The 15,521-nt window shown below is 38.5% G+C and overlaps 1 protein-coding gene across 1 annotated transcript in view; it reads right to left on the minus strand.

The window, feature by feature from the left end:
* The window catches only part of TMC1 (transmembrane channel like 1), a 119,689-nt gene extending 107,130 nt beyond the window's left edge, over positions 1–12,559 (minus strand). Inside the window, exon 1 of the mRNA XM_053656415.1 lies at positions 12,553–12,559. Within this exon, the coding sequence (XP_053512390.1) occupies positions 12,553–12,559 (7 nt within the window). The remainder of the gene's footprint in view (positions 1–12,552) is intronic.
* Between the last annotated feature and the right edge of the window lie 2,962 nt (positions 12,560–15,521).

The following is a 15,521-nucleotide window of genomic DNA, read 5'->3' on the forward strand; positions in this document are numbered from 1 at the left end:
ATGCGTGGCAGGCGAATTCTTGCCAGACGACTCAGAAACAATGGGACATGGGTGGTCTCTAGGTTACAGGCCTCTCCCTGAAGCCCTCCTATTTACCATATTTCATTCAAATTAGGCTAAAACCTAAAATTTCTTCCCTGAAGTGGGGTTTTCTCTGATTCTCTGGGTGAGGGGAGAAAGGGAGAGGGTCAAATGTTTTTTCTGAGTCTTTTATTTCTTAATAAATAGCTTGAAACCAATATCGTAAAAGGCAGCTTCAGTGTGGCCAAACTTTGATCCCCTTCAGCTACTTTTTGGTAAGGACAAGAAGACACCCATGATATTTGTTTATAATAATCCGAGCTCTTGAAAGTATGGAACTCGGTGTAATATTTTAGAGGCCTTGAGTAAGAAGACTAATTATTTAGTTCTTATATCAATCAATTACCTTAATAAACCTATAAACTACAGGACATTTAAAAAATCCTCAGGAATGGAAAACACAGATAAAATTGTTGCCCTTTCATATCATCAAGGTAGCCAGGGGAAAAGGTTTGATTGGAAAGACCAAGGCTGAAAGTCTTTCTGGATGTGCAAACATTGTTCTTAAGACCATTGAACAAACAAACGATGGGGCACATACATTCAAAAACACTGTAATATAATAATAAATATCAAAAGGTTGGTCGAATTTTCAAATAACAATATGTTGGTGGTACTAAATGGCTCTGTTAAATTGCTGTGGTAATAAGACTACAAGAAAAGAATGATAATTTGACTTTTGGTAAGACTCACCCACCCAAAGAGGGGAACAGGCCAGAAATACAACTGCTGTAGTAGCTGTCATTCTACAGTGTTTTTCCTTATAGGTTAATTTATTTTTTGAAGTTCTGACCCCTTAAGAAATAGAGAATAAATGGCTGTTGATGCCCACTTTATTAAAAACACAATATAAAGTACTGTAGCTGCCAAATGGAACAGGATGAATTCTGTAGAGAAACATTCTTTACTACAAAGAGAAAGAGAAAGAGAGAGAGAAAAGATCCACTCAAAATAAAATACCCTCATCTATCCCTTTACAACAACAAAAAATCATTTTTACATGCATAAAAAGAAAGAAAAGAGAATTCACACTAAGTTTTTTTGCACTTTTTCCCTTCTGTTTTATATTGTACATAAAATTAAAATTAAACACAGGCTGAGTAAAGTGGATAGCTGGTATATTTCCAAATTCTACCACCCTTGAGTTGGAATAGTATAAAATGCTGAAATGTAGTTCTTCAAATAGTGAATTATATACTGGAATACTTGTGAGAAACTGCAATTAGATATTTTATGACACCATTGGTCTACAGAAAGAATAAAAACAGCTTTTATTCTATGTGGTTTGGAGGGTTGGGTTTTTTTTAACTATACATATTTAATAAATAAATAGCTATTTACAAAGGCATTTAGAGCTCTCCGTGGTTACAAGAAAGTAGTGGTGATTCTTGCTTTTTCTTTGCATTTAGATTATTTGGGGGGAGGGGACATTTCTTATTTAACCATGCTGTCATAATATATATTCAGGGTGTGTGCCTTTACATTGCAATTATCACCGTAAAGGGCAACCACTGTAAATAAGTGTGCTGAAATGAAAATACATTCTCTCATGTGAGTTTTTGTGGCTAGAATCTTTTATAGTAATAGGATACCAAAATAACAACCAGATGAAAATAACGTGTTATAAAACCTCGGCAGCTATGCTTATATCCTTGAGTTACTTAGAACAAAAAGGGATTTTTCTGTCCCCCAACACATTTCTGCGATATTCCAAGTCACGAAGGTTGGTTGTCAGGATTTATGGCTAAACAAACAAAATGAAACAAAGAAACACTAAAGAATTATGAAATGACTGAAAGAAGACAATTGTTCCTACAGCACAAAGGAGCAGGAAGCCGGCCCGTTGAACTCTGTACAGTCTTCACCATCCTTCCTTACACTGCTTTTGTTCCCATAGAAGATGCTAATTACTGCTCATTAACATACATTAGCAAATGTTAATAAGTGTCTTCTAAAGAACAAAAGGCAGTGAGGGCACAGCAGCGTCTGGAAGAAGACAGAATGGTGAGAAAAAGGCTGCACAAGAAGACAGAGCCAGAGAAAATGAGAGTGGTTTAAGACTTCAATTTGCAATTTCCTGAAATTTGGGAGACCTGTCTTCCTGACAAAATGGTAATAGCACCAAGAAGAATAACATAATTTAGTTCGTTTTTTCTAGATAAAAAGACAAAGCAGCCATTAACTTAAAAAAATCTTTTTTTTTTTTTTTTGGCTCTTTAGCTGTTTGGGGAAAATTACACTTGTAGGATTTGCTACTGAGCTAAGAATATCAGTTAACATTGTCATCAGTTAATGAAAAAGAGTTCTGAATTCTAAGTGTCCTCATGAATTGGTAATCACTGTGACCACCCCCCATCGACCCATTTCAGTTTTTTCCCCACAGACACAATCTATCTTATTCAATAAGACTAAACCTGTCATTTGAATATGGTCTGTAATTTTATCAAAATAGTTCACATAGAATGTGGTGTTAATTTCTATGCTAAGGGCAGCTGGTTAACATTTGAGTACTCTAGCTAGTAATCCACACCATTAGAATGGATGTTTAAATCTGAAAGACTAGTCACAAGCACTTCAGCCATCTCTATCTGGAATTAACAGCAGATGGTTTCTTAATTAGAGTAATGCTCATTAGAAGCAAATTTTGTGAAATTAAATGTGATTAAAGTATGTTGATTGGCTACACACATCATGTCTGCACCCTGTCCTGGTTTTCACAGGGTCAGAGAATATACTAGGCTCAACAATCATCTCCTTCTGGAAGGGTAGGCCCAACGGTCCTAAATAGCCTTTTGTTTTGGCCCTAAATGAAATAGTTTCTTATCTGACAAAACCCATGTAAAGTTGGCACTATTATTCCCATTTTCAGATAAGGAATCAGAGGACTAAAGGACTAGACATGGGTAAACAGCCTCAACTAGCAGAGCTAATAATTTATAAAACTGAAGTTTGGCTTGAAGTCATCTCAAATCTATCTCCAAGCCCTATTGATGTTACATTCTTGAATTTGTCTGTTTCTCTCAGACACCACTGTCAACATCACAGAAAAGCTATCATTTCCTCTTTCCAGGGATACTAAATTAGCTCCTCTAGCCCCATCCAATCAGTCCACTGGATACAATTATAAATGCCATTTTATATTTATTTATTACAGTGTGTTTGTTTGTTTGTTCAGAAATATGTAAACTACAAATTTTCGAGGCTGGATCTTATTGCCTCTTTATAACAGCCAATAGGATACATCTTATATTCTCCATTTTTAGATGACTTAATTAAAAAAAAAAACATAGAACTTTGATATTCTCAAGGAAATATGAGTTAGATTGCACATATGAGTGAGATCATATGGCATTTGTCTTGAGTGCTCTGAGTTTTGATAAATGTATATGGTCATGTAACCACAAAGCCAATCAAGATGCAGAATAGCGCCATGTAAGAGAAATCTTATGGGAAGTACATTTGTAATAAAAAATTTTCTAGTATAGACACAATGTGACTAAGCCCGGAGACTTAGTCAGCTGAAACAATGGTGGGGTCACCTCATTTGTTTTCCTTCTCTCAGAGGTCACTATCCTTTAATGTCTGGGGTATAAATTCTTAAAAACAATCACTTCATATATTGTGTCCAGTTTTTTATATGTTTTAGATAAAAACAAATTCAGTATCTCTACTCCATCTTGATCAAATGAGAAATCTATTCATGTTAAATGTTCTACAGGTATCTAAGTTTTCTCTCTTTTCAGTCACATGGGGGAAAAACATGAGTCAAGAGCCATGGCTGCTCCTCATCCCTTTATTATTTGGTTTCTCACCTGACCACCTCCACAAATTACTAATTTTGAGGGAATGATTTCATCAATTAACTATGAATCCAATAAATAGAAGTGGTATTTTAATGACAGGCCGACATGTCTATTATACATAGCATACAAATGTTTATAAAAATTCTATGTTATAAGATATGTCTAAAACAAAAGCCTTAAGCAAATGAAGAGGGGGCTAGACTGAGATGTAATATGCCAAAATGTTAACAGTCTTACCTAAATAATGAGACATTGAGAAATTATTTTCTTCTTCTTTAGACTTTTTCTACTTTTTCCAAATAATTATACTAAGTGTATATTGTCATTCAAAAGACAAAGTTGGGTTTTGTTTTTGTTTTAAAGAATGAGATTTAGGGAGACAAAAAGTGAGGAAAAATTTTAAGGAAAAGCTACAGAAAGTCACAGGTTACTGTTTAGCTATGTCTTCTAGGATCTCACGCAAACTCTTCTTTGCTCACCCTTACAGTTATAAAACATACCCCATGTCTCCATAAAGAAGGCTTGAATTATAAAACATCATGGAAAAGAAACAGGAAAAGACCAACCAATATTTAGCAAAAAACATTTTATTATCACAGTGTTAGGAAGAAGTAAACTCATAAAATATTAACAGTAGTTTCTTTAATAGTGGCTAAAATGTTCCAGCTTGTAATAGAGCTCAGGAAAATGCTTTCTGGAAAATTCTGGAAATTTAAGGAGAAGTGATGGGAGAAGGAATTAGTCAATTAACTCTACTTTCTCTTAGTTGCCAAATTAAGAGACCTCAATTGGCTATTTTATTTTTGGATCGAGTTCCTGCCGTGAACCTGATTTTAAAGAGAAGAGAACAGGAGTAGAAGGTTGTTCAATAATTTATCCATTAAGTAACTGAATCAACAAGAATAGACTTAGTGTCTATGGAGACAAACTAAACAGTAAAAAGGACTGTATAGCTTAGTTGAAGGAGCAATGTCTCGTTCTTAGAATCAAATGGATCTTGGCTCAAATCCTAGCTCTCACAGGCCTCTTTTTAACCTCTCTGAGCATCAGTGCCCATTTCAAGAAATCATGGAAATAAAATAATCTCATAGGAATATTGTAACAATTAAATCAATAAGATATGCACGGCAGTGTCTGGTATATAGAAGACACTTTAATCTATATTAATCTAATAAAATCTGGAGAGCCATAAGGCAAACAAGATATTCCTTGTCATTCCAAAAGGTCCCAGTCATGCTAGAAGACAAACTAGACACATATAAAACATTTGATGTATGGAGAAATATATGTAATTACCCTGATTTTAATGTCCAGAATAGGAAGTGAGAGAACAGAGATATTCCAGAGTTGAAATGATCAAAATAATCTGCATGAAAAAGGCAGACTTAATCTGAGTCTCTGGGTGTCCGGATCTTGGAACATGTCACTCTCATCCTAACAGGAATGAAGCTGAACAAACTGAAAATCAACAACTCTTCTTAGATCTGTCGGAGAGTTAAGGTCACAGGGCAAACTGCAGCCTCCAAAACTAGAGAGACAGGCAAGAAGATACAGAGGATCACAACTTATTGGAGCTGAAACCTCTGTGTGAACTGTTACTGGGTGGAAAAATCTAACCTGTAATTGACAAGTTGCTGGAGGCTCCTGTGGACAACTCTGAGAATTCAACAGAATCTCTAAAAACAGAGTAAAATTGGAGAAAGGACAACTCCATTGGGGAAGATGGGGATGGGGGTCAGAATTTATAGCAATAGATGTTTTTACATGACCATATTACTCATATACCATTTAAAAACTGCAAGGATTAAAAATATTCAGGGTCCACAGAGAAAAGCCAGTTATGCTTGCGCTACTAAGTGAATAAATCCATTTAAATATGGTAAACTATACATAGGTATCTGTCTTCAGTAATTCCCAAGATCCAACTACACATGGTAGTGAAGGAATTTTTAAAAGTATAAACCCACAAAACAAAGGGAAAGAAGGAACATCAGCAGACAAGAGCTATGCTCAAGACTGCAAAAATGAGAAAACAGAAAAGATGTTTCTCATTTATGTAGGCAAAGGGATGTAGTACATATACGTGTTTATAGGGAATGTAATGGCAACTAAGGGGAAGGAGCCGTTTTACCCTGCAGAATGTAGGGGTCAAATCTTAGAGGCCTGAGGGAGAGGGCAGGGGTGGAAGGGAACAAGGGGAGGGAGAGGGCAGGGCAGGGAGAGGGCAGGAGGAGGGAGAGAGTAGGGGGAGGGAGATGGCAGGGGTGGAAAAGGGAAGGAAGCTGCCCTAACCTGAAAGTCAATACTACAAGTTTCCTTTGTCTCTCCAACCACACCGAGGATGCAAAAGCAGACAGATGGAAAAAACGAAAAACTACCAGTGACCATTAGTTTTTCTACCCTGCTTTAATTTTATTCATAGCCCTTCACCACTGAACATTATGTCACCCAGTTGTTTATTAATGGATCCACTGTTTATTTGTCCCACAAGCAAGTAAGCTCCAGGAAGGCAGGGGATTTGTTGATCTTCCTCACCTCTTTACCCTTAGTGCCTCGCAAATTGTAAGAAATTAGTAAATATTTGTGGCATGAATTAGTGAATGAATAAATGAGCACATGAATTAATAAACTGATCCATCAATGAACCATAAAGATATTGCCAATACCTTCCAATCTCATACATATTAGATTCCCTGGGCCTTTGGATTACTATAGAAAGCTTTTCCAAGAGGAAGGACGATCATGAGCAAAGTCACAAGAAAGAAGGCACAGGCCAAGGAACAGAGACTTGCCAGAGAGGTTAGGCTGCTCCTTCAGGGCTCTTGCCCACTTTCCTTAGAGAAATTGCTGTATTTTCCTTAACTGCTTCTCTCATACCCCTCCTTGTCAAAGCACTTTTAAATGGAGCTATTACACATCTTTCCTCTTGAAATGTCTGATACTTTAATTTGCCATCTTCTCACTATAGCATTCATATAGTCTGGCAGCTCTGCCCATCCCATACCCAAGCCTCCTCCATTCAGAGATGCGACTACAGGGGACTGAGAAACAACCATGGCAGAAAACAGAACGCCATTCACAAGTCATTCCTCTTCGTAGTGATACAGGGTGCAGACAGGGGGGCCCCCCAAAAAGATTTAGAAAAGTGTCCAGAATTCAAAGTGTATAGGAATATTGGAGAGACATATAAGATGTCCTCACCCCCCCCCCCCCACAGGGGGAAGAAAGAATGGAGCCAGGCCATTGAGAGCTATTTTGCATAGCAACAGTTTTGGAGCTAACCTCCGGAGGAATGGTTATTTAACATATCTATAACCTTTAACTGGTTTCATAGATATGTTAAATAGCTGTGGCCAAGTTTGGGGCCAGGGAGAAGGAGGCAGAGGGGAGAAGGTAGTAGCTGGGACTCAAGATGGGATCTATGAGCTGCTCTCCTGAGTGAGAAAGGCTTGGACTCAGAATGTAACTAGGAGCTGCACTCCTGAGTGAGAAGGGAGTAGCAGGGACTCAAGCTGGAACTAGCAGGGACTGAGGATGGAACGAGAGGACTCAGGATGGAAACTAGGGGCTGCTCTCCTGAGTGAGAAGGCCTGGGAGAGAGCCACGCGGTTTCAGCAGAGTAAGGACCCCCTGTTGGTGGGGTGAAAGAGGGAGCCACGTGGTTTTGGCGGAGTGTGGACCCCCTCTTTCCCAGGTGAAAGGGAAAAACCACGCAGTTTGGCCAGAATGGAGATCCCTGCAGCCAGGTGAAGAAGACAGCCACATGTTTTTGGTGGAGTGCGGACTCCTGCAGCTTTGGTAGAAGAGGCCCACGCGGCTTTGGGGTGCCCCCTTTGGCCGCGGGGCCTGAAAAGCAACAGAGACTTTGACTGGAACTGGGTACAAAGGACTCTTGCCAGTGTGGACTATGAGAGGGTACCACAGTTCTGGATTAACTCGAGATCCTGCACGGTGACACAGCTGACGGTGCCAGCGGCCTGCAACACAGACGTGTGCTCTTTTCCTGATTTACGGTACCCGGAGTTGGGACAGAGGGAGAAGGGAGCGCTGTGTGGGTGTAGGTGTATAACCTAAAGGACTCTGATATTTTAGTAGTGGCATTAGGCCTGAATAGCATTAAATAAACATTTTGTTTCCTTTTCACAAATCTCTGGCATTAAGAGATGTGTTTCCAATTGGCGGCGGACAGAAGGGTCCAGTAGATTTTAGTATTTTGGTTGTCGGGAGGGGCCCCTGTTGTACAGCAGTTTTGGGCATCCCTAGGTGGGCCAAATATTGTATTGCCCCTCCCTCGGACCTCCTCTTGTTCGGTAACAGTAGGGAAAGCAAATGCCACTCATTGCTGAATGGGAAAATTTTTCTTCCTACCTGTTGATGCTGATAGCTAACAGGCATAGAATGCCCTCACCTATGTCTAGAAATGGACCAGGGGAAATTCACTGGGGAACAAAAAGCTAAAAAGCAAACCACCGAAGGCTTGTCAGATTAATCCCCAAGTCTGTAAACTAAGGTGGCATCATGGTGCCAGATGAAGTATTCAGGCCTCCTGACCCACTACCTGAGTCACCGGTTGCCAGACTTGTGAATTCCAAAGAGAAGTTTGTGGTGGTTTATTTCAGTTTGCAGATGCTTCTACCCGTCTCACTCCAGGTTATTTGAATGCAGTGTTAAAGCACCCTGGCTGTGATATTCTGCGCTTGAAATATCTTTGCACCACTTTCTATAGCAACCTATCTAAATAAGTAACAAAGTCTAAAAATATACTTACTTCCTTAAGTTCTGCCTTTGATCCCATATAACCTCCCAAGGAAAACAGTACTGGCACCAACCTTCTTTTCTAGTACCCCCTGAAAGCAGCAATTAAGGAAATGGGTATAAGAACTAGAATTACCCCTTCTTGTATCCACCAAAAAGCAGGCATCAGGAGATGTCACTTCATTTATTATCCATGTACCTGTTTAGATAGTCCACAATTCCTTCAATATGTTTACTAAATCTTAGCCCTTCTTGTGGGGATACATAGTATTAAAAGTTAGCTATGCCCCTGCTTTCCCAGATCTAGTGTAATCAGTGATACAGTGATACATCATGAAATTTCCAGAAGAGTCCTGATTATAAATATTTTGCTAGCTATTACATATGATTGCAAAATTTTCTACTTATCCTTATTTAAAAGGCAACAAAATGTTGAATACATGGTTTATTAAGTGAATACACTTTCCTCTCATATCATTAAAACAAAAACTTTAAGTGCTATTAAACATCAAAACATAAAAGATGAGCTCGGACTTGCTTTCACAAAGGTTTGCTAAAGAGACAGAATGGCTCCCAAAGACAAATAAGTGGCCAAAATAATAGTATTAACACACTTGAAGAATGAAAGAGAAGTGTTCAGAAAAGGAAGCACAGAAAATGGGGAGCCCAAAAAGTGATGTCAGCATCGTCCCATTAAAGAGCTCCAGATTCTGGAGAAGACAAGATATTCCCATATTTTCCCCCTGTTGGTAAACCTGGACTGCTCCATCAGACCTGGCTGAAATATCCTTCATGTCTATTAACCTATTTTGGCTCTGATTACAGGCTCTGCCTACAATACTTGCATTATAGCCTGGTTCCCCATGTAGACTTTCCCTAGGGTGGTAATGTTCACCAATGGTTTGCATCTGCTATCCATCAGATGCAAACCATCAGTGAGCTTAGCAATTAGTCAATTAATGACAAGCTCACCTCATCCTTGGACTTTCCCATTTTGGTGAATTTAAGAACAAAAATGTTACAAAATAAAAATTAATTTTATGCAAAATTTTACTTATGTAAAGAAACTCACAAATTGGGGGAAAATAATTTGGCATAGTGTCTCAATATTTGGTCTAGAACAAAATAGTCACTATCCATAGGACAGACATAAAATCTCCACTCCAAAGCACTTGAAGAAGAGAGGTATTTACATGATGAAGAATTAGTGCCACAGAAAGTGTGAAGATGAGGAAATTAAGCCTTACTGAGGAAATTCAGAAAATCATCAGAGAGGATGTGGCAATCAACTGAGCCTTAAAGGTAGGTGGAGTGTTAACAAGCAAACACTGAGAGAGACTAAGGTGATCATTTCAATAAAATAGAATATAGAGGCTGGAACAGGTACTGGGCATGCAAGGACTGATGTAGATCAACTCAGATTAGATATGAGTTCAAAGTAAGGCTAAGTTCAAATGGCAGAAGACCATGACATACCAGTTTAAGGAGTCTAAATGTCACATGGCAGCAATGTAAACCATCTAAGCTTTCTGATGAAGGAAGAGACACAGTGGAATGATACTCTAGGAACTAGGCAAGATCAGAAGTAATATGAGCCATGGCTGAAAACATAAAAGCACACTTTTAACTACCTATAATTTACATTCCAGTGTAAAAATAATATATTAATATTTTCCTCCCAGATACCTGGGTGAAAGCAAGCTAAAATAAAAAGTGGATGACAGAAAGCTTTAGACTGATGGATTCTAGATCATATGGTGTTGTTATAATATAGGGAAGCCACAGGAGAGCAAAAATTAATCTACTTCATAATTTTGACTGGAACTTACAAGTATCTCCTACAGGGTCCAGGAGGTGTTTTTCAGGAAGAACCTTGCCATGAAGATATTAAAAACTAGAATATATTTACTTTCTAAGTTCTGAGTGGGAGGTTAGTATTGCCAATATGTAACTATATGCAAATTTTTTGTAAGGAGTCAGCAAAACTTTCAAACTCTGTAAAACTATTCGTGTGTTTGGAGAGTTGAGATAGAAGTACAGGAGGCAGGAAAACATTTGTTGTTTGAATCCAAGACATATTTTCAAAGGCAGAGAGAGTTAGGGGAGGAGATGCAATGTATTGGTCATTGCCTCTGAACAACCAGATGTTTAAGAACTAGGGAATTGACCAGACTATAATCCAGTAAGTTCAGTGAAAAAGAAGTATTTTTGAAACAGAATTTTACTTCATGAAATCACCACACAGAAAGGCTAGGGCTGGTTACAAGCTTAACTTGCACACAATATTGGCTGTTGAATAAAAAAAAGAAATAGCAACTATTGTTGGGAAGGTTGTTTAATTATTTATTACCCATGAAATATCATGGTGTTACGTAAATGAGAAACCCATTTTCAGTTTCAACTTTAAGCAAAAGATAGCATTAACACCAAGGGGGTAGAAAGGCATTTTCAATATACACAGAAAGGTTATAGACAACCCTCGAGTCAAGAAGAAATAACAGACCTGAGAAATGAGACAGACCATTAGCCCTCAGTAGTAGAAAAAAACTTGTAGCATCATGAAGTCATTCTGAGTTCGAAAGCAAAAACTGTGAACTCTGTCATAGGTAATTAAGTCCCTGTAATCACAAATAGAGATGCCAGCTAAGATTAGACCAGGAGCATACAGATGGTGGATGAGCCATACCACCCATAAGAAATTCCTAAGCTGTCTTGCTTTAAGGTTTTAATTAGTTCCCTTAAGAGGAAGAACTGGATATTTATATCAAAACATATTATATGCCCTACTACCCATAATTATAGTTCACATCAATAAGTGATCCTTTGTTGAAAGGGTAAATAAAGGCTACCTTTAATCATGCTCCATCAGATTTCACTTTCCCAGCCCTGGATAACATTTTAGGCCAATCCTATAGCTTCTTGGTCAGTTACAGTTATAAGACCCACATCACTTTAGTAATTCATATTCATGTTCTGGTATTAACATATTAAAATATTCGGTCCAGTCTAAATTGAAACTTGAATCTCATATCCTATTCACAGCATCTCCCCCTTTTCACTCATGCCAAGAATGGAGGCACTGAGACTGCAGTGCAGGAAGGAATGGAGGCATCTTTTTTACCATTTCTCCTAACTTATGCCTCCACTCACGATGTGGCTTCTGGCTCTTGCATGGCATGGAGTAGTAAAATGAGTACTGAAAGGGCAAAAAGTTAAGCATTTCTGTTTACACTAGGTGATTACCACGTCTTGTTGAGGTCCACCTTTGGCTATTGCATAGGAAAACTTATGAATTCTTCAGAAGCATCCTTTGCCCTGCAGAAACTCCCACACTATAGTTTTTTGACTTGATTAGTGCATTCCACTGAGGGTCTTTTGCTAAACTCCCATAGGTACGCCTCTGTAGCTGTGCAATTCTTACCCCAACAACCAACCTTCTTGGGCAAAGAATCATCAAATCACTCAATCAGTTACTTTCCACTTCAACCACTCGGTCCAGGAAGAATATATGGATACTTGCCTTAATAAATTATGAAAATGTAAGCTGTTTTCAATAATTCAATAATATTTTAATAATTTCAAATCAACACATATTTCTCTTTGTAGGTAATACATATTATATACTTGTAAAAATTATCTATTACACAGAGTAAAAGTTGACTGGAAAGAGAAGAGAATTAGTATTAATAGATGATTTTTGTGTATATATGTTAAGTTATGCTAAAAGAGATGAAATGTTTAGTTATAGTGCAACCATCATTTTATTATCCCAGTTACTCTACATTTATGGGAACTCTTCTACCAACTTCCTAACATTTTATGTGAACTGTGCCCTGACACACACACACACATGTTTATTCACCCACATGGCTTAGAAAACAAAAGTTTTAGGTACACCTAACGTCTCCCTTACCTGCCATGTCTACTATAAGAGAAAGAAAATAATTAGTAACCAGAAGGAAAAATGAAGCAAATTTGCAGAAATAAGAAACAAAGATAATGTTCTAAAGTTTGTTATAGTACTTTAGTCTCTGGTCTATTTGAGCCTTAAACTCAAGTTCATTGTTCATTCTTGTCTTTGGGGTCTATGAGTGTCCCCCACCTCCAGCTGTCTTTTAGCTTAGGCTAGCTAAGGTAGAATATGTTATCTTTAACCAAATTGCCCTTAACTAACATACTCAATCAAGATCTCAAGCCTGCAAGAAGTGAAGAAAGGATTCAAACCTGGGTCTTCATGATTCAAACATTTTTCCATTACTTATCTTGCCAAGAGATAATGACATGGTATAGTGATAACAGCACAAACAGGTTTGGGAGGTATAAACAGGGCTGTAGCAGTCAGAAATTTGATGTAATCATCCAAACATGCTCATAACTATTCAGATTCATGCCTGCTGAGTGTTTTAGCCCTGCATCTAAGGAATGATCTGGATAAATTGAAGAATGTTCACTAGAGAACCATAGAAAATGATTAAAGAGATGAAAAAAGGAAAAAAAGTACATAGTGTATATTGCCTCTAGAACTCAATTCGATTTCATATCCTACACTCAACCATCCTTCTAATTATGGTCTTACACTGCTTTTTAAAGTTTTCTATGTATTTGTTTCATTTCTCCAAATAAGTCATGGACCTCTTAAAGTCAAGGAGCATCTGTTACACCTTATGCCATATTCAATAATCAATAAATATTGTGTTAAATGAACTAAAATTAAAGGTGCACAGCTTGTTCAAACACAAGGGGATAAGAGAATAATTGAATAATGGTACTGGTATATACGAATCTCTACATTGGTGGGAACTGACTTTTTCCCATAACAAAACCAGAAGAGGAGGAAGAATTCAAACAGCTAATGTAAGATATTTAAGTTCATCTTAAAAATAAATTTCTAAGACTTCCACCAAGATGGAGGCATAGGTGGGAATACTTTTCGCCCTCGCACAACCAAATCTAAAAACAACAAAGTTTAAACAATAATAAACACAACCAAACCACACAGAAAATCAAATACGGAGTCCAGAAACAACAGACCACTCAGCTAAACTGGTGAGAGGGGCGAAACCAGCAGCAGAGCCAGTCGGGCAAAAAAGATCCGGGTGGTACACAGGCAGCCCAGGGCGCAGATCCCAGGTGCGGGCTAGCTATGGGGGGAACACAGGGAAGAGGCGCTACTGGCTGTCTGCACTTGGTCATTTGCACACAGATAAACCAGTGAAGAGGCGAGCATTGAGACAGATCTCGCAGGCCCCAGAGACTGGTGCAGGGCGGCAGACTCGCACCTTTGCGCTCGGATAAGCAGGCAGGGGTGAGTGGTGAGGTAGACTGGGTGAGCAGAGAGGACCGCCATTGCTCCCTCTCTGACCCCACCCCCACATACAGCATCACAAACCAGCAACTTGGGTGGCCCTGCCCCGGTTAACATCAAGACGCCTCTCCTCATACGTAACAGGCACGAACAGACCAAAACATTATGGTTTAAGAAGAAGAACAGCTGAAAGCCCCGAGCTAATACTTCTAAGCAACCAAGAGATAGCTAACCTGTCAGATGCACAGTTCAGAACACTGGTGATCAGGATGCTCACAGAACTGGTTGATTATAGTCACAAATTAGAGGAACATATGAAGGCTAAACTAATTGAAATGAATGGAAATGCACAGGAAACCAATAGTAATGGAAAGGAAACTGGGACTCAAATCAAAGGAATGGACCAGAAAGAGGGAAAAAATGACCAAACAGAAAAGGATGAAGAAACGAGAATTCAAAAAAATGAGGAGAGGTTTAGGAACCTCCAGGACATCTTTAAACATTCCAACATCAGAACTATAGGGGTGCCAGAAGGGGAAGGGGAACAGCCACAAGTGGAAAACTTATTTGAACAAATAATAAAGGAGAATTTCCCCAATCTGGCAAAGAAAATAGACTTCCAGGAAACCCAGGAAGCTCAGAGAGTCCCAAAGAAGTTGGACCCAAGAAGAAACACACCAAGACACATCATCATTACATTAGCCAAGATTAAAATGAAGGAGAGAATCCTAGAAGCAGCAAGAGCTAAGGGGACAGTCACCTACAAAGGAGTCCCCATCAGACTGTCAGCTGATTTCTCAAAAGAGACCTTACAGGCAAGAAGGGGCTGGAAAGAAGTATTCCAAGTCATGAAATCCAAAGACCTACAACCAAGATTGATCTATCCAGCAAAGTTTTCATTTAGATTAGAAGGACAGATAAAGTGCTTCTCAGATAAGATGAAATTCAAGGAGTTCATCATCACCAAGCCCTTATGATATGAAATGTTAAAGGGACTTACCTAAGAAAAAGAAGATAAAAAAGATGAACAGTGAAAGGACAGCAAACTCACAGTTATTAACCACTACACCTAAAACAAAAGCAAATTAAGAGGACAGCTAGATGAGGAGTAAACCATAGAAATGAAGATCACATGGAGGGTTAGCAACAGGGGAGTGGGAGGAGGAGAAGGGGGGAGAAGGTACAGAAAATTAGTAGCATAGATGGTAGGTAGAAAATAGATGGGGGGACAAGTATAGTAGGGGAGATATAGAATCTAAAGAACTTGAGACACGTGGTCATAAACTAAAGGGGGTAACGGTGGGGGAGGGGGTGTGCAGGGTGGAGGGGAATGAAGAGGGGGGAATAGAACAACTATAATGGCATAATCAATAAAATATATTTTAAAAAAAGATATTCTCATTTACCTGCTTACATCACCTAAAAGTTATGATAACTAAAAGTAATCCTTGAATAATTAAACATAAGGATACTATAAACACAACATTAGAATTTAGCTTCTAGCCACAATAAAGTAATTAGGACTATATTAACTCTCTTACCTTAAGCAACTAGAAAGTCAGATAAGACATACGAAA

The sequence above is a fragment of the Artibeus jamaicensis genome, unplaced genomic scaffold (genome assembly GCF_021234435.1).
Source record: "Artibeus jamaicensis isolate MK-2021 breed Jamaican fruit bat unplaced genomic scaffold, CSHL_Jam_final scaffold_1964, whole genome shotgun sequence".
In the NCBI taxonomy this organism is placed as follows: Eukaryota; Metazoa; Chordata; class Mammalia; order Chiroptera; family Phyllostomidae; genus Artibeus; species Artibeus jamaicensis.